Source organism: Haliotis rubra, unplaced genomic scaffold, assembly GCF_003918875.1.
Source record: "Haliotis rubra isolate DU_JTF1 unplaced genomic scaffold, ASM391887v1 Scf234, whole genome shotgun sequence".
NCBI lineage: Eukaryota > Metazoa > Mollusca > Gastropoda > Lepetellida > Haliotidae > Haliotis > Haliotis rubra.
Window position 1 is genome coordinate 513650 of NW_025766381.1, and position 25667 is coordinate 539316.

Genomic DNA, 25667 nt, shown 5'->3' on the forward strand with positions numbered 1-25667 from the left:
ATTTAAGTCCATAGTATATTTTATAATATTACCTGCATAGTTGACTGAATAATGGACAAAATTGATATTACCTACAAGGAGGGTGATGTGTTTCAGATGTGATCTTTTACTGGGATACAATAACGATTTCAATAAATGTTCTCTCAGGCAAACCCCGAGGATAACTGTACTTTCCAACGAAAATGAAAAAAGCATGAATAATCAAATGCAGGTCATTTAAAAGGTGAAGATGCTATGATGCCGAGAGACAGAATGTACAAAAACATCCACGACAATAAACATTAGATTACCTTAATTATACTTAAGTTGACAAAAATACAGGAGTCGGGTAAACAAAACCATTCCACTGAAATCTGGCTCGGTCTTTACGACAAACCTTTGATACAACCAGGCCCATGATAGCACAGAATTATTCCCAGGACCAGTTGGGGAGCTTTCCAATCACCCTGAAAGACAAAGGGTATATGTATACATCCATATCTGCAAACAGCCTGAATTGTCGCAACCAAACCTATCTAGAAAAGCTAAAGCTACTGCATTATTTATGCTGACTACTTACTTCATGTTACATCAGTGAAGGAATATAGTTAAGTTCATTGGCCCAAGTAATATTCCAGCTATTAATGGAGGCGGTCTGTAAATAATCGAGTGTGGACCAGAGAATCCAGTGATCAACAGCATGAGCATCAATCTACGCAATTGGGATACGATGACATGTGCCAACCAAGCCAGCGAGCCTGACCACCTGATCCCATTAGTCGCCTCTTACGACAAGCATGAGTTACTGAAGATCAGTTCTAACCCTGACCTTCACGGGTATAACTGGCCCAAAGGCAATGGAAGGCTGAAAGTGGCTATAACAAGTTATATTTATTGCCTTTCAATAAGGTTAGTACATTGTATTTCATTCCTACTTTAGCAACTTTACACTTTTTGACTTATGAGGCGCTGACGGTGGAATATCTGATCTTGCTTATGTGTTGTACCCAAAAATCAAAGCAACTCTAGGTCCCTTCAGCATCCAGGTTTATATCTAATCCTAAACATCAATACTCACTCATAAATTATTGGGGGATAATTTCATAACATTGTTTTACTTGTTTAAGTAATTGATGAACTGATGAGATGAAAGCATGCCAGAAAAACGTATTTACAAATGCTTTTATACAAAGGAACAGTATTTATAAATGCTTCTTATATGTACAACGACTGACTGAATGACAATGGCAGTTGTTATATAGGTGAGGTGAAAGTGGGTTTTACGTCTCGCTTGAGAATATTTCGCTCATATGACGATGTACATGCGTGTGTATGTGTATGTGCAGCTGCTTGTACTAGCCCAGACTGAAGCTGGTTTTACAGTGCTAGCCCGCTGAGATACTATGCCGCAGTGAAGCATGAATACCCTACTCAGACACATTATACTGACTCCAAGCCGACCAGTCCTTGTTGTACCCATTAATGCCGAGTGCCAGGCAGGGACCAACAAGTACCATATTTTAACGTCTTTTGGTATGACGAGGTCGGGGATCAAACCTGCGACCTTCCGCTACACCACGGAGGCGGTCAAAGTTGTTATATAGGTGAGTATGGTCAGTATTCCAGTAATATGGGCATGACAGCCCAAACCACATGTTGCCGCAGTGGCGAGTACAACTACATCATGGGTGAGGCAATATTTCACAGGTTAATATACTTTTCATTGCATCAGAGATCATTTTAATTTTATATGGTCTCTGATTGCATAGATTCAACCATGCTAGAACATTGATGGCAGATGTCTATTGGCTAATGAAATGTGGCTTTGTGTGTCAGGGAAGTCAAATGTACTGTATTGAATGAACTTCAAGCAAACCTTCCCAATACTATCACAGAAGCAATTTGTTGAGCAAATGGCAGTAAGTCTGTAGCACTTGTTGCATAAGAAATTATCCCATGTAGGACATTATCAGAGTGCTCACAATGGTCTGAGCATTTCCAACAGTGAGACAGCTGATGGATCTGTTGGAATGAAAATGAGTGAGTGAGTTTAGTTTTATGCCGCACTCAGCAATATTCCAGCTATATGGTGGTGGTCTGTAAATAATCGAGTCTGGACCAGACAATCCAGTGCGCAATTGGGAACCGATGACATGTGTCAACCAAAGCAGCGAGCCTGACCACCCGATCCCGTTAATCGCCTCTTATGACAAGCATAGTCGCCTTTTGTGGCAAGCATGGGTTGCTGAAGACATATTCTACGCCGGATCTTCACGGGTTGATTAAAATAATGAGTAAGTATGTTTTTACGCCGCTGTTAGCAATATTCCAGCAATATCACAGTGGGGGACACCAGAAATGGGCTTCACACATTGTGCCCATTGGGGAAATCGAACCCGAGTCTACGGCGTGACGAGCGAATGTTTTAACCACTAGGCTAGGCCACCGCCCTGATAAAAATGACGACACCACAGAGCTGCTGTATGTATTCATGGCTGGTGGATGAGTATAGATGTCAACTGAGTGGAGACAATGTCAACTTCAAATGTAACATTGTTTCATTAGACATTGAGCTTCAGAAATAATAATTACCTATTCCTCAAAATGGAATTGAATTCTTGGTGTTCCTTGTGAGAGGCTTGTGGTGTCTCATGGTGTCCAAGGCATGCTGCCAGTACCAACATGATCGACAAAAGTACTTGAAGCACTGCATTTCTCGACAGAAGTAGGGACCTTGTTGGATGCTACACAGTGAACAGATGGCATCCTCCAGGTAAGGGTCTATCTGAATCTGACATCCAAACAGAATATTAGACGGTAAACATGCCAGAGCAATAATGTAATTTTCTGAGTAAAATTGATATTTTATACTTATCCTGATTCATGTATTATTGCTTGTCTCCTTCCTTTCGCGAATGTTAGTGGAACACTTGTATCTCCTTTTTGAAGCTCCCTTTCAAAAGAGCAGACGTAAAATCACTACTCACCATGAGTTGTGTCCCTCTGGTTTTAGCCGGAAAACAGCGCGCCACCTGTCTTCCCACGCTTCACTCTCTCCGAATAGCTAGCCCGACACTTTAATTTACTGGGAAATCCAAAGTGCCTCCAAGGTTGGGAGGGCTTACCTCATGAGTCAGGATAAGTATAAAATATCAATTTTACTCAGAAAATTACATATTTTTCCTTATCCTGACTCATGTATTATTGCTTGTAGAACCCGTCGGATCTGGTGGTGGGACAAGCCACTTCTGGATTCCAATTAGTGATTTAGGTCTTGCATACCCCCGTATGGGTACTTCCTGGTAGCACTTCTATTTACTGCTAGGCTCTGCTGCTGCTGTAACCCTTTACTTCCAGCTTTCTCTGATGGGGGGACCACAATTGTTAACTTTTGGTCCTTGCTTCTGTTAACATTATTATGTGGATTTTGCAACTCCATCTCTTGATGCAAGCATCAGTGGAGAAGCGACCCTTTATATGTACGAGTACGTCCTTACAAGTACTGGGTCTTATCACTTATGCTAGTCTGTCTTAGACGTGCATATGGACTCTAAAGCTGTAACTCTCCTGAGTGTAGGCTTTTGCAAGTCATGTGATAAAAGGGCGAGACTCCGTCTCAGCGCCTTTGTGGGAACCGTCAATTGTTGTGCTACAACAAGCGGGCCGAAATGGTGAATGCAAGAGACGTCCTCGGTGGCGATGTCTCTCAGGGCAAACACCATGTCCGATTTCCAGAAGTAGCCCTCCATTATCATCGTGATAGAGCAGTTCCCATGTAGAGCGCTAATTTCATGTGGATTGGAGGCTCTTGGAGGATCAAGTCCTGCTGCTTCGTAGGCCCGTAGTATGACAGTTCTCATCCATATTGATATCGTAGTGCGAGAGATCTCCGTCTGTGTCGCTGTCGATATAGGGATGAAAAGACGCTTGAATTTTCGTCTCCTGGTTCTAGACCTTTGTAGGTAGACTTTCAATGCTCTTACTGGGCATAAGGATAGGTCCTGTGTATCCTGTGGCCCAAGGACTGATGATAGTGCTGGGATGTGGAATTGTCTGTCCGGTTGACCTGGCAGTTGATTCTTTGCTATAAAGTCCCATCTCAGTCCCATATGCACGATGTTTCGATTTTCGTCAAATCGTGTCCTCTCAAAGTCTAGAGCATGTATTTCCGACATCCTTGCTGCTGTTGCTAAGGCGATCAGGAATAGAGGTTTCTGCGTCAAGAACTCAAAAGATGTCCTATCTAATGGTTCATAAGCGTCACTGGTGAGATGCCGTAGAACAATGTTGAGGTCCCACGCGCCGGAGCTTTAAATCTCTGTTGTTGGTCCACCAGTTTAAAAGAGCGTAGTAAGGCCAGTAACTCTGGTACCTTAGTCAGTTTTACACTCGTCCTCATAGTGATAACTGAGCTCAATGCCGCTAGGTATGTTGAGAGTGTTGACCCTTTCAACCGCTTTGTTTGTCTTAGGTGACAAAGTTAGTCCGCCACTTGAGGGGGTGTCGCTTTTATGGCTGTGAAGCCTGTTTTCAAGGCGTAGGTCTCGAAGCTTCGCCACTTGTCGTCGTACAAGTTGCGTGTTGACTTGTGTAAGGCTAGAGTGACTGCTTTCGCTGCTCTGGCGGAATATCCTCTCTTATTCAAGCACGCCTTGATACGCTCCATGCGTGGAGCCGGAACACCTGTGGGTTGCCGTGTGCTTGCTTTGTGTTTGGATGTACTAGCAAGTTCGTCCACTCTGGTAGTTGCAGTTGAGGCGGTCCTAGTTCTTGTATGAGAATGGTGAACCATATTCTCGCTGGCCAGTAAGGCGCGACCAAAATCAGTTGCAGGTTCTTCGTCTGTATGATTTTCTGCAACACTTTCGGTATTAGAGCTGGTGGTGGGAACGCGTAAGTGTTTAGTCCTTCCCAGGAGATGCTTAGAGCATCTGTTTCCCATGCTCGTGGATCTGGTATTGGAGAGACTAATGTTACCAGTTGATTGTTGAATCTTGTGGCAAATAGGTCTATTAGTGGCGCTCCTATCTCTTGTATGATCTGTTTGAAGATCCCTGGATGTAGCATTCATTCTGTTGGGGATGGCTGAGTTGGCCGAGATAGTGCGTCTTCTATCACATTCTTGGCTCCTGGGATGTGGCATGCTTTTATGTGGATGTTCAGATTGTCTATTATGCTGAACTGTTGAAAGCAGAGGTTCAGAAGGTTCGGATCGTCCTCTATAGTTGCCGGATGGGCGACGAAAAGAATCCTTTCCTCCTTTGGAGGTCCCCATTTTCTTTTCTCTTGCTTTCTGGATGCCTGCAAATTTGGATTTGCCCGAGTAGCGTTGGGACGTCTGCCTGATGACACTGGCTAGTGTATCAATGGACTTGATCATCAAGACCTCCCTAGATTCCTTCATGACTTCCTTGGCGACCTCGTCAATCTCCCCTGCGAAGATGGATGTTGTAGACCATGGAGCTCTGTACAGCGTCTTAGTGAAGCGTTCGCTCCAGTTGCACGACGACAATAGTCCTTGTCTTCTAGCTAGCGTCAGCGCTGCTGATATGGATGATAGATGCTCCGACATAAATTGGTGGTCCTTTTTCTGAGTTAGTAGGGCAGAATAAATCATCCGGTCTTCCTCTGCAGTAAAGTTCTTAAACTTGGTGATGAGCGTCTCATTAACTGCCCTGGATCTGTGAAGTCCAAAGAACATCCTTCTGGTCATAGTGTCTATCTGTGCCAGCTTTTTTGTCCTCAATCTTGTAAGATTTGGTCCGGGAGTCGTTGGTGATTTTATAGTTCTCATCTATTTCTTGCGCCTTCATGAAGGGGTCCATGTTGTGTAGTGAGAACTTCTTTGCGTTGAACTGTGGGATATTAGGAGCCTGGAACTTCGGTGCCTTCCTGAAGGCTGCATCTAAATCCTCTGGTACTTCCAAGATGGATCAATTGGAGGTAGAGTGATCGTGTCCACATCATTGTCCTTCATTAGGTACGTGAGTGCTTCATTCTCTTCCTTAGAGGGTGATGCTAGGTCCAGTCCATTAGCCATCCAATATTTTATCTCTGAGTCCGAAAATATGATACCGCCAGCGTCCTCTGTATCATGTTCACTGGCATAAGATCGTTGACCATCCTTTGTTGGGGATCTGCGTGGGGATCTGCGTGGAGATCTACGTGGCAATCTGCGTGGGGATGAGCATGTTGAACTACGTGTAGTTCTAGGAGGCGATCTGTAAGGCGACCTGCATGTAGGTGAGCGTCTTCTAGTCCTGGATTGCCTTCCTGACGATCTTGTTGACGCTGTTGACGATATTACAGATGACCTTCGCGCAGGTGAGAGATTCTGTTGAGGGTCTGAGTCCCGAGATGTCTCTCTCGACCTTCTAGGTGGTGTAGGTTTCCTTCTCTGTGAAGTGGGTAGCCTGTGTGAAGGTTCTTTATTAGCCTCATCATCTGATGACGAACTCATTGGTTCTGAAGAGCGTGCCGTCCTGCGCGCAGGTTTGCTGACGTCATGTAGCGTAGATCTGCTCTTAGACCTAGAGCTAGATTCTCTGGTGGGCCTCTCAGATGTATCATCAGTGTGGGGTCGTTCATGCAGGTCTGGATCCTCTCTGAGGTTGATGACTTGAGCATGAGAGCCGCCTGGCTGTCCATCATGCGAGGCTCTTTCCTGCGCGAAGCGCTTCTCCATCATCTCCATCATCTGTTGAGAGAATTGCTGCATGTAGGCCCTAGGGTTGAATGTCTGCGACGATTGTAGAGATGTCGTATCTGAGATGGTAGCAATATGGTCCAGGGATCGCTGTGCCTCATGGATCTCTGCCGTCAGTGTAGACTCGGACTGCGTAGATAGGGCTGCTGACGTTACCGTTGCTGAGGCCTGCTTCCTTTTCTTATGATGTATCTCTGGGATGATCAACAGCGGTTCATCATAAAGTCCTCTATCTTCCATCGGGACGATTTCGGCCGCAAAGGTCCTCGTAATCTGCGAAGAACTCCCCGTAGAGCTGCTTGAAGTCTTAGGGGTGTGAGGCGTTTTCTGCTTTGAAGATGGCCTCTTCTTCTTCGTCTTGGTTGAGGAGTTGTCCGAAGTAGAAGACCTTTTCTTCGATGTAATGGTGGACAACATCCCACGCCCATCTTCAGAGGAAGCCTCCGGCAGGTCACTGGATGGAAGTATGTCGTCGGACAACGATGGACAGCTCTTGAGGGACTCAGCCGGTTTATCCATGACTTGTAAAAGTCGACGGGATTTATCCTTAGCACGCCTAAGTACAGAGAAATGATAATTTTTAAATTGAATTTGTGTTAATTGCTGACATAAGTTACAGCAAGAGCTGGAAGTGCATATTGTTGTGCAGCTGGGTCACAGTAAATGCGGGTCTGCAGCAGATAACCTAAACCTACAACGAAAACAGGTTTTCATGAAATGTAAACAACTGAACAATCACGTAAAAAACGTGAATAAACAGTCAAATTACGAATAAATTTCAAACCATATTGTAGAAGGATACTCCCTAAAGCCTTATAAAGGTAGCTTATAGGGAAATAACTAATTAATCAAAGGATATAGTGCCGTATTGGAGACACAGGCGCTCTCCCAACCGTCCACTAGGGCGAAGAAGGAGAGAGTGACCACCAAAACCAGAGGGACATAACTCATGGTGAGTAGTGATTTTATGTCTGCTCTTTTGAAAGGGAGCTTCAAAAAGGAGATACAAGTGTTCCACTAACGTTCGCGAAAGGAAGGAGACAAGCAATAATACATGAGTCAGGATAAGGAAAAATTAGTCCTCTCCAAACTTTAAATTAAGAAGTGGGTACGAAATGAGGAAGGATGATTACCTGTTTGGGGCAACCAAAAATGTCCAGTTCTAAAGTTCCAGAAAAACTTTGCAATATTAGTTTGAAAATTATCACACATTCAAATGGCTGACTACAAGCCTTTTTTTTCACACTTTTAGGGTTAAAGTTTTGAAATTTGACAAGAAATGTGAATCAACCGAGTTAAAAAAGTTAGCCTGAGAACATTCCAGTGAAAATCTAACAAGACAAAGTCATCAATATCCCCCAATGGCAAAATACTCTTCATGAATATGTCAACTAGTTATGATTATGTCAAATGTTTTGGTGTGTATATGGCAAAGTGGAAGGAGAGTATTGAAAAGTTTTTAAATTCTGCTCCAGAAAGTCAAACTTGTTGGCATGGAAATGCAAAACAATACTTTATACAGAAATCCATAATTATCAAAAGACACCAGTACACCTCCACATCTATCTATGCGCCAAGTTTGGTGAAAATATAGTGAACAGTTTTGAAGTTCAGCTCCGGAAAGACGAATGTGCACAGACTCACTCACGGACAGACGGACGCACTGAGTGCATGTTCATACCCCCTGCAAAACGCATTGTGGGGGATCATAACAAGAGAAGCTCCACAGAGGATCTAGCATCAAGATAGGCCTAGCAGGTACAGCACTGTTACCTTCTTTGTGAACTTGGGTGTCTTGATCTCTATGAAAGCAGCCTGGACTGCCTTCATGTAGCTCTTCTTGCTGCTGAATGTGACTCGGCCTGACCCTGGACAACACATATTAGACATGAGTAAACACAGCAACCAAGTCTTGGCATGTAGAAATGATCACAAGTGAACCAGTTAACATATTTACAAGTACAAAGTGAAATGTCAAATGACCCAAAAATGTTTTACTGAATACACATTAATTTACCTGTCCAAAATATGATGATAGGAATACTATTACTGGGAACATATTATAATGGTCGACTATGTATTGTAGTGAAATAAGACTGACATTGCCTCTGGGGCATCCTACTGAAGGTGGTGAATCAGAGTTAAACATGGATTACCAAAATGTGTTTTATTCAGTAATTTTCATCTTTCTTTCAAGGAATTTCTTGCAAATTTTGCACATTATCCTCTTGATATTTTGTACACCCAAAAAGGAAATTATCTTGGCTAACCATTTTTAGATATATCTCAAATTTATGTCAAAATGATTGGATACTCACTTCAAAGATCATGAACAAAAAAAATCTTGCTTGGAAGTGAAATATTAATTAGGCTAAAATGAAGTCATTAAAGCAAACACGATGGCCAAGCAGTTTTAAGTTAGTACTTAATCATAGATTATACATATGGGACCTTAGAAACCTGATAATACACAGCTTTTTTAGGAAATGGCTAAGACGGTCAAGGTTATCCAGACATTTCTGGGACTACCTTCTTAAAAAGAAATGTTGCCTCTTAAAGGTTTGTTTGGCATTTTAATACAGCCAATCATATTCCATCTGCAATATTCCATCAGTTTATTCTCACAGGTGTGGAATGACATAAAAAACCCAACAAGTTCTTCTGTCATATACACTCACCAATTGGATATTTGTGTTTGTCAGTGTCGATGCCAGCATAGACAACATTGCCAAACAGGTCATTCATGATACTGGCCAGTGCCTCAGCTGTGATCATGCCATGCAAGGCTCCCACAAAGATAGTCTTCTGTGCATCCAGCCTCTGGGAGGGGGACCTCACATGGTTACTGTCCGCCAACACCCAAGGGATCACTTGCACCTTCAATCACAAGTACACAACAGTTTTGGCAGAAATGACGCCTGAGAGACCACTGTAGCAAAACTGGCGTGAAACTTTTGTAATTTTATTGAGAAATGGGATTTTCTTATTTTCTTAATGTCAGAGCAATTTCAACACTGTATTTTGATTTTTGTTCAGTGTAATGATATGTATGTATTAAAGACTCTTCTTGTTACTTGAAAAGAATACATGTCACTTTGTCAAAAAAATCACACTGACAGTCATAGGAAGACATTACTATTTGTGACTTTCTACTGAGAATATTGCCAAAGGCTTGGGGTCTAACATCAGTCTCTGACCAGAACCAGATGTATCCCTGTCTTGTACACCTTACATGGAAACAGTTTTCAGCTTTCTCTTGTTTCATTATTGCAACTGTTAAAATTTGCACTATTGTTCTTATTAAAAGTCAATAAATTATAAAAAAATTATTTAAAACATTGCAAAGGTATGTGATCATGTTCTCACCTCTTTGGACCTCATTCTTCTGCTTGAAATCTTGTAATAGTAGTCACCATTGCTGAAATCATGTGTACAGGCAGGCAGTAGGCACTTCACAGACTTCTCATTGTCGAACAGGAGGTACACATATCCTGGTACAAACATGGAAACAAAACAGTCACAGGCTGGCAAAACTATGGCTTAAATATAAGAAGTCATTGCATTTTAGGTTTTCCGAAAAGTTTTTAGCATTATCAGAAGGCCTATTCTTGGCACAGCTTACCGGTACTCAGGACTGAGAACTTTCTTTTGGTCAACATATCTGGTGTGAAAATTATACAGAGGCTTTAAGAAAATGCTAGTGGTAACAAAATCCATAGAGACGTCAATGGGTTTCTGATGTGCATTATAGATTTCAAGGCAAATGATAAATGCATCAAGATGCTCCAAACAAATACTTTTATATATTTATTTTCAATATAACCTTTCACTTCAAATACGAAACATGAGACTAGAGAGTAAATAAGAGGAAATATAAGCGTAAACAAATTGCACATGTAGTTTTTCCATTGTTGTGAGTGAACTGCTCCCACAAAAACAACACATTGAAATGAAGCTTGGCTGAACACAACAATGTATTCTTGATCAACAGATAACTGCTGCATACTTGGGATGAAGATAAAAGGTCACCATTTTGTTAATGTCCACGAGACAAACCAAGGACAACAATCAAGCTAAATCTGAAATTTTGGGTGGTGGATATCCTTGAAAGCCGTGGCTCGCTTCCTTATTTTGGGGAAGCCACCATGACATTGCTGAAATATGATAAAAGCTGCACAAACTCCACTAACTCCCTGCAATCTGAGAAACAAATATCTCACAGAGTGATGCTGTACAACTCAGCTACCCTTTTCAAACAGCTTGTATATGACTATCATCTTACCATCTTTTCCTGGCCATTCTATCTTGAGAGATCCAAACTTGTTGAAGGCAGCTTGAAGTCCAGCTTGAAAAAAAACACAAGTTGAAATTTGTCCTGACAACCTTCCCATGACAACAATTGTCAGGTTATAGATAAACATACACAAAGTCATGGACAGTGTGGACCAGTTGTGATTTGAGCAAGTTACAATATTCTGTTTTTCAATTTAGTCAATGCTTCAGATGACCCAAATGACTATTAAATAAGGCTGGCTGGAACTGGTGGTGTATTCAAGAATATCTTCTTAGAAAATTCAGACCACTGCACCAACCATCCAGATATTAAGCCTCTCGAGGAAGACATTGCTGTATAATCTGCGATACATTTATCTTCCATTGTCAAGAAGTTGTAATTACTGACTGTCAAACTGAAATTGTCTCCGAGTATACTCAACTACAATACTGACAAAACAAATTCAGTTGACACAAAAACTAAGAGGATTTTGAAAGACCTGAATCAGTCCTTATGCCAATAGTTTGATGGGACTGCAGTTTTGCTTCAGTCTTTGTCTCCCTCTAAACAGTAGAATAGATTTGCTTTCTGCTGAAAAGTCATAATCATATCAGTGCATCATATCCTAGTTAGAATCAGATATTAGTGCTTGCTAATGCAACACAAATATGACAGCTAGGTTATGACAGCTAGGTAATGACAGAAAGACCATTAAGCCAGCCAGAAAGCAGCTTTCTTGACGTATTTGCCACTAGTTTCAAAATGAACATTTCCTTTCCAGTCAAAGTTTTGAAAATTATGTTGTCAAAATTTGTGATTCCAACTTATAAAACTGAACAATATGTCCAGATGTCTGAGACCATATGGTCAAATCTAACATTTGGAATTACACTTTGTTTGAAAAGTGAGTTAATTTTTATGCTGGTTATAGCAGCCCCACAGCTCCTCTTGGTAAAGTACAGATTCTAGTACTTTTGCTGGGTCGAGTCCCGTCCGGGATTCGAACCCACACCTTCAGAGTGAGGCACCAAATCACCAGCACACAAAGTCAGATGCCTAACCCACTCAGCCACCACTGGAAGCCATGGTAACAAACTCTATAGACATAGTGCCCGAGTGGGTAAGGTGTCTGACTTTGTGTGCTGCCGATTTGGTGCCTGACTAAGGGTGTGGGTTCTAATCCATAATGGGACTCGACCCAACAAAAGTAAGAAGTTTAATCCCAAATATAACATGTTCAACCATAGGTGGATGATAATCTTGACAGAAACAGTCACACAGCACAACAGTGTCCATCAGAATACCCTGTATTACCGTTTTTAGAAAACAACTTGACAACCAATTATTTGCTTGGTCAGATTAGAGGTTTTATTAAAATCAAGTAGAACTTAGCCTTCTGCTTAGCAGTAGCAAGAAATTGGATCTGACCTTAATGATCTTTTCATAACTCGTCTCCAAAATCACAGAACATTACCACCCTGTCCCTACACAAGTCATCAACACAATCCTTTTAAAGGTTTAATGAGTATTTCTGAGCCCATAAACCCTAAAAAGCACCAAATGTTCATATCTGTGGAGACCATCAAACTCAATTTGAATCATAACTTCTGCAATGATCACATATAATGAAGATACCTTCAGTGATATCCCAGGGAACACCTCCAAGGAACACTTTCGGGGAGTAGGTAGGGTTCTTGTGGTTCCTCGGAGGCAGTGGACCACTCCATGTGCAGCTTGCTTCGCTCACAGCTGCAAACAGTAACAGGACAATCACGATCATATCACAAGTAGCTGTTTAACCCATGAAAATTTTGTGAGAATACTTGTAAACACATCATTTCTGAACTGCTTTTCCATTCTTGACATAATAGTCCTAAACCAAAAGCTAGAAAAGCCCCCATCTTTTAGGATCTCTCTGCAGCAGTAAAAGTATTATCCAGTAACTAGAATGACACCCACCCTCCAGAAAATCTTTTTGATATGGAACTAACCACAGAATGTATCAGGTTACTAAAAACAAACAAGGTTTACCCCACTGTTAAAACAGTGTCCACATGTTCATAGACCAACTGCATGAGTATTAACCACATGGTCTAATGAACTGTGACAAGCACTGGTGTTCAACATGGCCCAGATATGCAGTGTGGGTGATAAGGCGAGGTGCATCATATTACCTGATTTTGATGCTATCTACATTTGGCTGAGGAGTAATAAATTCTGACTGAAGAAATGACACTGATGATTTTGTGCTGATATCAGATTTTGCCACTTCTGTTGTAATGTACATATCATCAAAACTGTATCCAGCAACAAAAATAAAATAAAAACATCTTTAATTAGGCAACGTACTGACGCTGTAGAATAGCTCAAGCTGATTTAGTTTTTTTGCCCCTGTAAGGGCTGGCTGTAATGTTCTGAAAATATGGTACATGTACTTGGTTGTCACTGCCTGGCGATCGGCATTAAAGGGTACAACCAGGACTGGTCGGCTTGGAGTCCGTGTAATGTGTCTGAGTGGGGTATTCATGCTTAACTGTGGGATGATATCTCAGTGAGCTAGCACTATAAAACCAGCTTAGGTCTGGGCTAATACAAGCAGCCACACATACACACGCATGCACGTCATCATATGAGCAAAATATTCTTAAGTGCGACGTTAAACCCCATTTCACCTCACCAAAGGGAAAATATAAATCATAAAGTAGTGACCAGACAAAAGAATCAACCTTACTTCATATTTTGTCAACTTGCCTGAAACTATTCCATCTAATCAGGAATCACAAGAACCTCACTGGAATAATTTAAAAGTATGATTCAGAGATTCCATGATGCTTGTCTCTGATCTGTATTCAGTTTCACAGAGAAGTCTCAGTGTTTTCTCAATCAATTATTGTGAAATATTCAACCGATGGCATTTAACTTTTGCAATATATGGTGATGGTCATAGCAAAGGTACTGAAGTTGCAGTTGTTGACTTGCCTCTGAGACCGATTGTTGTTTAATGCCATACTCAGCAATATTCCAGCTATATGGTGGCAGTCTGTAAATAAGCGTCTGGACTAGACAATCCAGTGATCAACAGCATGAGCATTGTACTACGCAATTGGGATATGATGACATGTGTCGACCAAGTCAGTGAGCCTGATCACCTGATCCCGCTAATCGCCTCCTACTACATGCATGGGTTACTGAAGACCCATTCTTACCCAGATCTGCATGGGTTTGTCTCTGAGTAGAGACCAATTACCAGAAAGTCTTTAAGAGTGTGCATTGTTTGACTTGCTTCAAAAAGTAGTTTTTTCTGTTTTAGTTGGTTCTGACAAGGGATCATACACCTGATTCAAATCCATGGCCATCAGGGATAGGCTACTCAAACTTTACCAACCTCTTCAAGATATATTTTAAGTCACAATGATACATATCTGTCCAAATTGTAAATAGAGGTAAGTTAATGCAATGAAACGTCTACCAGCAGCATTTCTGTGAAGTCTGGCAGCCCTGTCTATGGCATATGGGTCAACATTGGTCATGTTGAGGAAGGGAGTGATTGCTTGTGAATGCCAGGCCTGGTCATGCAACAGCTGACTCGAGTCCAGGGGAACCAGAGCATCTTTGGCCATCTGAACAGATTGCATGCCTTGGCACAACTGGTTTGTCATGTCAGTTTGGGGACCACGGATGTTCAACTTGCCACCAATGCTCAATGAATTCTGAAACATAAAAGTTCATTCACGAATAGGATTTCACTTGTCAGAGATTGAGTGACCACCAGTTTTAGCAATATCCCAGCAATATCACTGCCAAGGACACCAGAAATGGGCTTCACACATTGCACCTATGTGGGGAATCAAACCCGGGTCTTCGGCTTTACGAGCAAATACTTTAATAACAAGGCTACACCAATGCCTGATATTAAACTGGACAGGTTTTCTTGCTAAAATGACCTTGATTCAGATAAAGAAATAAACCTTGAATTTAGTGCACTCTCTCTGACGTCATTTTGAACATACTGTTGACAGATTCTTGCGTATTCTGGGCTGATATAGAACTGACTTACAAAATCATGTTGAGTCAACAGAAGCATTTCATAAAAATACTGCACCAACATGTAGGATTAACAGAAAGAATTTCAATGCTCTGCCACTAATCTCTTCTGTGGACAGTAGTAACTGTTGTTAGGAAATCCTAACCTTAATACAACCTAAACCCTGATTTAATTCATAGCAAATTTACTATCATATTGCTTCAAGATAGTGATAAATAACAAGAAAAAATTGTGTCCAGGGACACGGATGCCCCCGCTGACATTCATAAGACATATACAGATCAATAATTGAACAAAATTCACGAACAAGTTCAAAAAACATCTATGCAACTATGACATGCACACCTTTCGAGTCTCAATGAAACACATGTATAAGCTTAATCAATTCTGTTGAGCAGTTTTTGTGGAGAAGTGGACAGACTTAATCCCGTATTTCACTATCATCAGAGAGAAATTCTGGAAAATTTATCTAAGTTCAAAATTCTCTAAACATACAAAAAATTATAAAATATGAAAACAAAATATGAGATGCACACCTTTAGAGTCTCTATAAAAGACATATGTAAGCTAAATGAGTTTTGTGCAGTGGTTTTTGAGGATAAGTGGATAAAGTACACCCCCTGTTGTATGGGACGAACTGGATGAATAGAGCCAATTCAAGTTCAAACATCTGTAGAAGTGACAAAATTAAGAAATTGGATGAACAAGGTATGAGACGCACACCTTTAGAGTCCCAATGAAACACACATAGAAGGCCAATTCTGTTGAGCAGCTTTTGTGGAGAGGTTGATAGACTTCATCCCCTATAACACTATATTCAGAGAGAAATTCAACAAAATTTATCTAAGTTCAAACGGCATTAAAATTGGAAAAATAAATAAAATACAAAATCAAAATATGAGATGCACGCCTTTAGACTCCCTATAAGGCACATGTGTAATCTAAATGAATTCCATAAAGTAGTTTTTGAGGAGAAGGGGATAACGTACACCCCCTGTTGGATGGAACGAACAGACTGAATAGAACAAAATTCAACTAAGTTCAAACATCTGTAAAAGTGACAAAATTAAGAAATTGGATGAACAAGGTATGAGATGCACACCTTTAGAGTTCCAATGAAACACCCGTAGAAGCTCAATCAATTCTGTTGAGCAGCTTTTGTGGAGAAGTGGATAGACTTCACCCCCTACAACACTATCATCATAGAGGAATTCAGCAAAATGTACCTAAGTTCAAATGTCTCTAAACTTAAAAAAAAATCCAATAAAATAAAAAAACAAAATATGAGATGCACACCATTAGAGTCCCAAGAAAGCCCATGTATAAGTTCATTGAATTCCACAGAGCGGTTATGGTGGAGAAGTGGATAGAATACATTCTCTGTTTCGTACGGACGGACGGATGTACGGACGGACACAGAGGGTAACCCTATATGCCCCTGCCATATATGGCGGGGGCATAAAAATAATGTACAATTTCATTAATTTAAGTGACTGGAATGATTGGAAGTCTTACCAGATTAACATGGAAATCATGTAGGGGTGACTATGGAGGGGGAAACAGCTATTACGATAACGATAGTCTATTGCTACCAACTATATTGCAATACTATTGCAATAGCTTTTTTTCTCCTTGAATTGTCTCATTTGAAGTCATTTGCCAAATGAATGCATAGTTTTAATGAAATAAAAACACGCTGAAGTAGTTTCAGTCTCTTAAAAACCGACAAGAAACTTGAAACCCTGATCAAGTTTGATTAAGAGGTAACTAAATTAAAGTGAACGAATCTGGTACTTCCTGTATTTTGTCCTGCACATTTATCAACGGAAGTCAATCACTAAACTATCGATAGTCACTCGTGTTGGGAATTGGTTAAAATCATATAATTGATGATTGGTTCATTACAACCGATCAATCATCGAAAATAATTGGTTAGTGAGTGAGTGAGTTTAGTTTTACACTGCACTGAGCAATATTCACCTTATATGGCGTTGGTCTGTAAATAATCAAGTCTGGACCAGACAATCCAGGGATCAACAGCATGAACATCGATCTACGCAATTGGGATACGATGACATGTGTCAACCCAGTCAGCAAACCTGACCACCCCATCCCGTTAGTCACCTCTTACAACAAGCATGGGTTGCTGAAGATCAATTCCAACTTGGAGGTAATTAATTGCTTAGTGTCATTTAAAGGTCACATGCAACGTAAAACATAACTTTGCAGATTCTGATACCTTTCGGTATGGACTTACCGAAACAAAGCGTCAAAAATGCAAATTCAACTTATAAAGTTGAAAAATAACGCAATGAAAAAAACCGCGCGAAATCGGAGTTCAAACGTTTCACTAATTTTCCCCCCGACTTTTCGGAGGAACTGGTTTCAACAGCTGGGCTGCCCTCATAGCACGTGCGCAGTGAAATAGGTTCGCGCAGCTTGGAAGCGGGGTGTCCGGTGAATACTCGGTGAAGGCTTTGGTGTGAGCTATTTTTCTAATGTTTTGTTGATATCTCACAGGCGTGAGCTTTTTATATGTTATGACAGTAAATTAACTGTTTACATAATTTCATTTGTCTATTTCACCACACGTTCTTCTTACCGAGTCACTTTCTCAGTTCGATACTTGAAAGCAATGTCATTATTTAGCGTTGACAGAATTTCTAACTGTGATATAGATATGTCGTTTTATTGACACCTATGTGTCTGCCTGCCTGTCTGCTAATGACAATATTCAATACACAGCTGCTATCACTGACCACATGCAATTTGAACTTAACACCAATCAGGCTATACACCATAAACAAAATGCATTGATTTATGGCCCGAGTTCGGTCTCTGTCACATTATGTAATTACACAGACAGGCAGGTGTGATACTTGAAAACATGACATGTTATAATGTCTGTTGATTGTAAAATGTTATACACAAAAAATGAGCATGTATTTACAAAACCCAACATCTCTATATATACACACACAATGAGCCATGAGGGCATCTGCAAATGAACCAGCCGTTACACTCGAGTGCACACCCACCCGCTCTGACTGGGTTCGGTATCCCGGCTGCTTTGTTTCTTGGGAAGTAAACCCAAGTACACAATATTGCACTTTTGATTTGCGATTGTACGCTTATAATTTTGTTTATATGTTTTTTCATAACCAGCGATGTATATTATATGTCATGAATAAGTGATAATTGTGTTTTAATTATGTTTGATTTTTTGGTTGCATGTGACCTTTAACAAATTGTCCTGGTTATGTTTTTTAATGCACAAAAACGTAGTTCTTTCGAGAGCTTTTCAAATTGCACAAAATGCATAATTGCAAATTCCACATCTCCTGGAGTTTTTAAGATAACTTCAATCATGACTTGGAACCAGCTTGTAGTCCTTATGAAATGTAACAGAAAAAAACAATCTTGTGAAAATTAATGTTATGCAAACTAGTGGTCTTTTAGTCACAGCGACCAATCTTCGATTATTTCAATTAGTCCGACCACCACTAATAGTCATTCATTCTATTGATGCATCAATAGGTCTTCGTTTCTACCTTCAATTGCATGCTATCGGAGACTCAATAATTGCAATCCATGGATAGTTTGATGCATTGTTAGACTTAAAATCCTGCATTTGGGGTCTCACCATCTGTGTTAATAACACTGAAATAAAGAGAACATAGTTTCGACAAATAAGCTGGATGAATCTTAACGGAAACAAATGGCTTCTAACTTTTGCCCAAAACTTCATCTTTTTGTGTTCCGTGCACGAGTTGAGTTTAGTTTTACACCACTTATAGCAATATTCCAGCAATATAACGGCTTGGGACACCAGAAATGGGCTTTACACATTGTACCCATGTGTGGAATCGAACCTGGGTCTTAGGTGTGATGATCAAACACTTTAACCACTAGGTTACCGGCCACCGCCCAGTACAGCAGTTGAACTTACCATCATGTCAATGAGTGCAGGATCTGAACATTCACTACTCAATCCACTTGTGTCCGACTCACACGGTGAAGGGCTGCGGTTGGTCCTGTTGCCTGAGAGCAGTGTGGAGTAGATGATCTTGTCCATAGGAGACAGACTCATGTCGCTCATTGGGCTAACTGGAGACATGGATCCGTAATCACTACAAGAAATCAGTCTGACATAAGTAACTGTGAAACCAGCATGAGTGGTTTGGTTTGTTTTTTGGTTTAACACCACTCAGCAATATTCCAGCTATATGGTGGCGGTCTGTAAATAATCGAGTCTGGATAAGACAATCCAGTGATCAACATCATGAGCATCAATCTACACAACTGGGATATGATGACATGTGTCAACCAAGTCGGCGAGCCTGACCACCCGATCCCGTTAGTCGCCTCTTACGACAAGCATGGGTAGCTGAAGCCCGAGAGATGTTTAGTGGCACAAGAGATATTCAGTCATATCAAAATGAGTTAGTATTACACATGCGAGCCAAAGCATTGAATTTCGCCACTCAGGTAAAATCTACGAGGATATGTATGAAGCCTTAATCTGATTTATTTCACAATGAGTATGGTTTTATACCCCCTTTCAGCATTATTCCAGCAATATCACAGTGGGTGGGGACAACAAATGTGCTTCACACATAGTACTCTTGTGGGAAATTGAACCCAAATCAAGTTTGGCACGATAAGCGAACGCTTTCACCACTTGGCTACCTCCACCAACCCTATTTCACTGTGTTCAGTGGGTTGCTCCAGTGATTATTCCTGATCTGATATAGTATGGTTGTGTCAAAACAGGATTTTGTACACAAGAGCTCCTAAAAAAGTATGCAAAGTTGGCAAAGTAGATCAACATAATTCGGCAGGTTGCATACAAATACAGAGAAATATGAAAAGAATAAACAAAAGCACGAAACAAAACAAATTTATGTAATTACCAGATTAACCTTAGGTGAATAACCCTATTTTCACAGAAAGTTATACGGTTAAATGATTTACACATTGACAGATATACTGATTAATACAGGTCTTAAACAGTCACTGACCAAACATTTAAAATTTTGGCCTATTTCTATGGCAGATATTGAAGACAAATATCAATGTCATTTGTGATGCATATGTTTATTTAAGAAAGGAGTGAGTGAGTGAGTATGGTTTATGCCGCTTTTAGCAATATTCCAGCAATATCACGGCGGGGCACACAAGAAATGGGCTTCACACGTTGTACCCATGCTGGGAATCGAACCCGGGTCTTCGGCGTGACGAGCGAATGCTTTAACCACTAGGTTACCCCACCGCCATTTAAGAAAGGAGTCTATTCCACAGAAATATGTTCCTTCCTACCACGGATACTTTAAGATTATCTGTACATGAAGACGAATCTGTTCATGTAAAATTCGACCTGTTTATAACACATTCGCTGACATTAAGAAACAGTGATTTCTTCTGACATCTAATGACACAATGCTATGATGCTTTCCACTATTTGCACTGTCCACACTTTGCCTTGTCATTATACTATTGTACCACTATTGTACCACTATTGTTATGCACACATGTTGGACTTATGTCAAGCTCATCAAAATATAGCCAGCAAGGCAAAGTATGTCCATGAGAACTGTCGATCTATGCAGATAATTTCTGTGAGAACTGCCGACAGATAAAGATTGTTAGTCACTTATCTGCCACTAAAAGCAGGCAGGACAGTTGTACATTAAGTAATAATACTACCCTTCTTTGGTGAAACTGCCTTGTGATGTCTCGACAGCTCTGGAGATGTTAAACTATGTATACGGACTGGAGGCCTTATGTTCTAGAAACTATCTGGATCTATGGGCCCAGGGATTTGGAGAATTTCTAGCATCTTTTTCTCAGTTATCTAAGAGGAGTTAATTGTTGCCTCTCATTTCACATGACATCAAGTTACCACTGACAACCAGTATTGTGTGAGAACATCATTTTATCATGCAAAACTGTTCCACTGGAGATATTGGTTGGGTGAGATCAAACGGTATCTTGTAGGAAATATTGTTTTGACAGTAGATTTTGTACAATGCCCTGACCCCATCAATTACATGAGATCACAATGCTTTGACATCAATTACATGACTCGCAATGCTATGACGTCAAACTTGATGTCACAATGATAATGCTATGAAATTGCTGCAAGTCTAATGGCAGTACCGTGTTCAGAGAGGTACATTTTTCATGGAAGCTAATGAAGTGATTATTGACGATTAACAGAATCTTGCCCTTGTCAAGTTGTCACAGTCTTCTGATATCACATATATCAACACTCGTTGATAAAAGTAAATATATCCTCTGCAAGCCTTGGATATTTGTAACTTTATCAACTCGTGTTGATACAATTAATATCAGTAGACACTTGGCAGAGATTCTCTATATACCCTGCCATGCCTATTTTGCAAGTTGGATTAGCAGCCAACAGGTGAACATTACCATCAGTCTTTATTGCTATAAGCACTGCTCTTGTGTTACATTAGACTTCAATTTGTAAAGGACACTGTACTGTCAGAGGTATCTTAGTAGTGGTTTGTATAGATTAGTGAACTTAGTCAAGTTTAGAATACAACTGTTAAATACATCCCATTTCTTATTTTTTTTGTTGGTTTCACACAGATGTTTATGGACTCCTAATTGTATCAATTGCTTGATAACAGTGTTAGAAACTACACCGAAATGCTGTATCTATTGCAATAAAGCTGTCTGTCCATAAAAAGTGTTCCCCTTCATCATACCAGCTTCTACATGCCACTTAAAGATGGAATGCCGTTAAAGAAGCACAGACTCATTTAGCTTTTTAGTTTCAACATGATAATTGACCGCCTCTGTGGTGTAGTGGTTAGAGCCTCCTCCCGGAGAGCGGAAGGTCACAGGTTCGATCCCCGACCGCGTCATACCAAAAGACGTTAAAATATGGTACTTGTTGGTCCCTGTCTGGCGCATGGTATCTCAGTGGGCTAGCACTATAAAACCAGCTTCAGTCAGGGCTAGTACAAGCAGCCGCACATACACACGCATGCACGTCGTCATATGAGCGAAATATTCCCAAGCACGACGTTAAACCCAATTTCACCTCACATGATTATCATCATGCAACAAGATATATATATCACTAATTAGATGCAAAGAATTCTATTATAGTGAAAGATATGCAAATTGTTCCTTGTAATGAGTTTCAGCAGAATGTGCTCCTTCACACAAGGATGAGACATTACTGATTATTATATTTGATATCCGATACCCAACACACTGAACCCCAGGACATAAAAATATACCAATAACTAAAAACACCCATTGTGTTTGAGAAGGTGTTAGAAATACTCAACAGATGACATTATCTGAGACCAGTTACCTTGAAGCAGCACTTGCTGTTCTCTCACCCTTGATGGCCCTTGGGTATCGCTGTGGGGTGGTGTAGCCCATGGTGTCGGTGGGGCTGTACATGCCGTATTGTTGTAGGGAGGCAGCTGCTGCAGCATGCGACGTTGGGGAAAACAGCTGGAAGCCTGGAGGGAAGAGGACTGGTTAGATTTATTAACTACTTGTACTTTGTTGTCTGAGACTGCTGAATTCTCTTTTTCCTTTTATGAGTTCTTTCTTCTCCTTCTTACGTCTATTATTCTAAATATTTGAGGTCAAGCAATATTTGGAGACAGTTGAACCATTTTAAATAAAATATTAAAACACAAGCCTGTATGTCTATAGCTCAATTGTAGTTAATGGCATTTCATTCAGGATCAGGTAGGCCTTACAAGGCTAAACAAATGTTAAAATGAATAAAACAAACATTTAAAACATGTCCTCAGTATAGGAACATTAAATCACATCTTGACACATCAGTCACTGGTTGAGCACAGTAATGAATTGAAGCATCACAAAATCATAAGGATACACAAAGAAACGACTTGAAATGATTTTGGACACAACTAAACTTACATGTGAGTAGTATTTATGACACCATTACTGGGATTATGTTCACATATACATGTATACACAAATGAGGCCAAACACAAAAAAATGTTGTGGTTCCGATTACACCTCTTTAAAATTTAGGGTTGGTTGGTAGGGATTCTTTTTTTTTTTTTTATACATTTCTTTTTAGAAGTAAGTACGAACTAATAACACATTTATCAATGGGTAATTGCTTATTCAATCAAGCTTGCGGGCATCGACTTTCTTTATCAGAATGACCATGTCCATTGGAAAAAACAATGGTATCTGAATGCGTATTTTATTCATACCTCTAAGAAAAAAAAAAAGGTTCGGCACCAGAATTCAAGGGTCGGTCGGGTAACATTTTTCTTTTAGACCTGAATAATATCGGCTGTATAAGCAAAAGGTTTCACAAGCTAGACATCCAAAACACCTTACTTAAAAGAGGTGCATCTTGCCTTGCTCAGCATGTGAAAACTTTCTGAATATGACTGAGTTTGGTTTTACGCCGCTTTTTAGCAATATTCCAGCAACATCATGGTGCGGGACACCAGAAATGGGCTTCACACATTGTACCCATGTGGAAATTCGAACCCGGGTCTTTGGTGTGACGAGCCAACACTTTAACCACTAGGCTACCCCTACGTCCCTTTCTGAATATGACCAACATCAAGCGTACAATGCCTCGTATTTTTCATTTTCTTTTTGTCCTTTCTTAATATTTGCAGTGAGGACAATTAAATATCCAGCAGGACCAGTTGATCTTGCAATTCCTTATTTTTTACCTGTACCAAAACAACTTGCTATGTGGCCAAAATAATGCCAGTGCAATGTTCACCTTCAACTCATTCACTCACTCACTATTACCAGGGTAAGCAGTTGTAGCCTGTGATGACTGTGGAACAGTGTTGTAGCCAACCAGGGACTGGTAGTCAGCTGAAGGGTTGGCAGCATACATTGGCACCTGTGGCATGGCTTCTGGAAGTGGTGAACATGTGAATCTTAAAACTATACAGTGAAAGCTCATCATTCCAAGCAGTACTGTTCATAACTTTATCTTCTGGATCAGCAGATTTACAAATTTGTCAATCATGCATGGGAATAGTTTTTGTTTACAAGCAAAGATATTCTTTGAAAGATTTTTATTTTGAAGGCTGGAATTGATGAGTGCAGAACAATCAAGGTTCTAATATACATGTACTACAGAGGGTGTTCCAAAGAGATATTCCATCTGACACTGCTTCAAAAAATTCAATTTCTTTCTCTGAAAGGAATTACCAATCATGATATTTGTGCTCCCAACTCTTTTCAAGATCAACAGAACATTTTTGGGTATAATATGGAGCAAAAATTATTTTATTTCCTCTCCCAACCCCAGAGTATCAAATAGATGGTCCCTGAAGATTTTGGACATTTCAGAAACCTACCTCTGGCCCTGTCCTGTGGCAGCATATTGCCTGCAAGGTTCGTCATGTTGAGGGAGTTGTCTAATAAAGCATTGATGTGTTTTAGTATTTCCATATTGTTAGCAGCTGTAGACCCACTTACAAGACCTTCACCACTATCAAAGTCCTCCACCTTGATAGCTGGAATGTTGGCATTCTGCAGAAAACAAAGTATTCATATGGGTCAAAAAACGTCAAATTAAAGGGTAAGACTTCCACCTGTATCCCCCCAATTTTAACAATGAGGATAAATTTCTTTGCCTAGCATTTTCAGAAGTTAGATATGTCTTTTAGTATGTTCAGATACAATTACAGAAACATGTTAAAACTCCTCCTTATCAGATGAGGGATATATATTGGAGGATATCATTTGACTAGAATTAAATTGAAGGGGGGATACAGGCTGAAGTCTTTCCTTTGGTATGTAGCTACAAAGACTCGCTCATGAAAAGATAAGTTATTTCCTGAAAATATTGAAATACAGACTTGGAGTTGCCATATATATCATATATATAAAAAATGTATGACATTGAAAGGTTAGACTACTTTGTGACTGAGGGTACCCTCATGACCAGGGTTTCAGCACTCACCGATTCAGACTCGGGGATGAGCCACCTGCCCTAACCTTGATCATCTACTTATTCTCTGATTATATATAATTTTGATAGAAACAAATAGAACAGGAGACAGTGAGATGCGGAATCCAGACTTGCTTCATTTAGGACTTTAGCATTGAACATGAGGTTGGTAAGGACAATAATTCAGTTTTGTTTATCTCAATATCTGTTGTTTAACGCTGCACTCAGCAATATTTCAGCTATGGTGGGAATTTAGTTGTGGGACAGATACGTGAGAGGTTGAAATAACAAGCAGGTGGTGCATTAATTTATTGTTACAAATATTTAAGAGAATAAGCCTACCATCAACTCATTACAAACGATTATTTGAGTGATATGCTGCAGATGCTACACGTTGACATTCTTCATGGACAAACACTGAAATTTATAACCTCTGTGGATTAAACTGACTACATACATTAAAATATCATAAATACATACGCTAACATGGGTAGTCATCGTGATTTTCAGCCTTTTCGTAACTCGTAGGCCCTTTGCGAAGCGTCTTATGGTTTGTCAAGTGCCAGCGATGGTATGAGGTACGAATGTCCAGACTTTCCATCTAACACTGATAACACGCCAGACGACATCCAGGTTTTGACGTTTTTACCTGAGAAATAACAAATGCACGAAATCGACAGGTAATCCAATTACCACATGAACGAGCAGT

The 25667-nt window shown here is 40.3% G+C and overlaps 1 protein-coding gene across 3 annotated transcripts; it reads right to left on the reverse strand.

The window, feature by feature from the left end:
* Positions 1–368: 368 nt before the first annotated feature.
* Positions 369–25552, reverse strand: LOC124278254 (cytoplasmic polyadenylation element-binding protein-like). 3 transcript variants are annotated; one of them, XM_046713972.1, is made up of 13 exons: positions 25439–25552; positions 24363–24537; positions 23803–23913; positions 22355–22508; positions 18953–19133; positions 14428–14668; positions 12594–12707; positions 10968–11030; positions 10052–10176; positions 9364–9562; positions 8459–8553; positions 2572–2770; positions 369–446 (listed from the first exon to the last, which is right to left on the reverse strand). In XM_046713972.1, the coding sequence occupies exons 1-12, from the start codon at positions 25454–25456 to the stop codon at positions 2579–2581; spliced, it is 1668 nt and encodes a 555-aa protein (XP_046569928.1). In that variant the 5' UTR covers positions 25457–25552; the 3' UTR covers positions 369–446; positions 2572–2578. The 3 variants fall into 3 exon arrangements, with proteins under 3 accessions (XP_046569928.1, XP_046569926.1, XP_046569927.1); XM_046713970.1 differs by having other exon boundaries at positions 22355–22523; XM_046713971.1 differs by having other exon boundaries at positions 23797–23913.
* Positions 25553–25667: the final 115 nt, after the last annotated feature.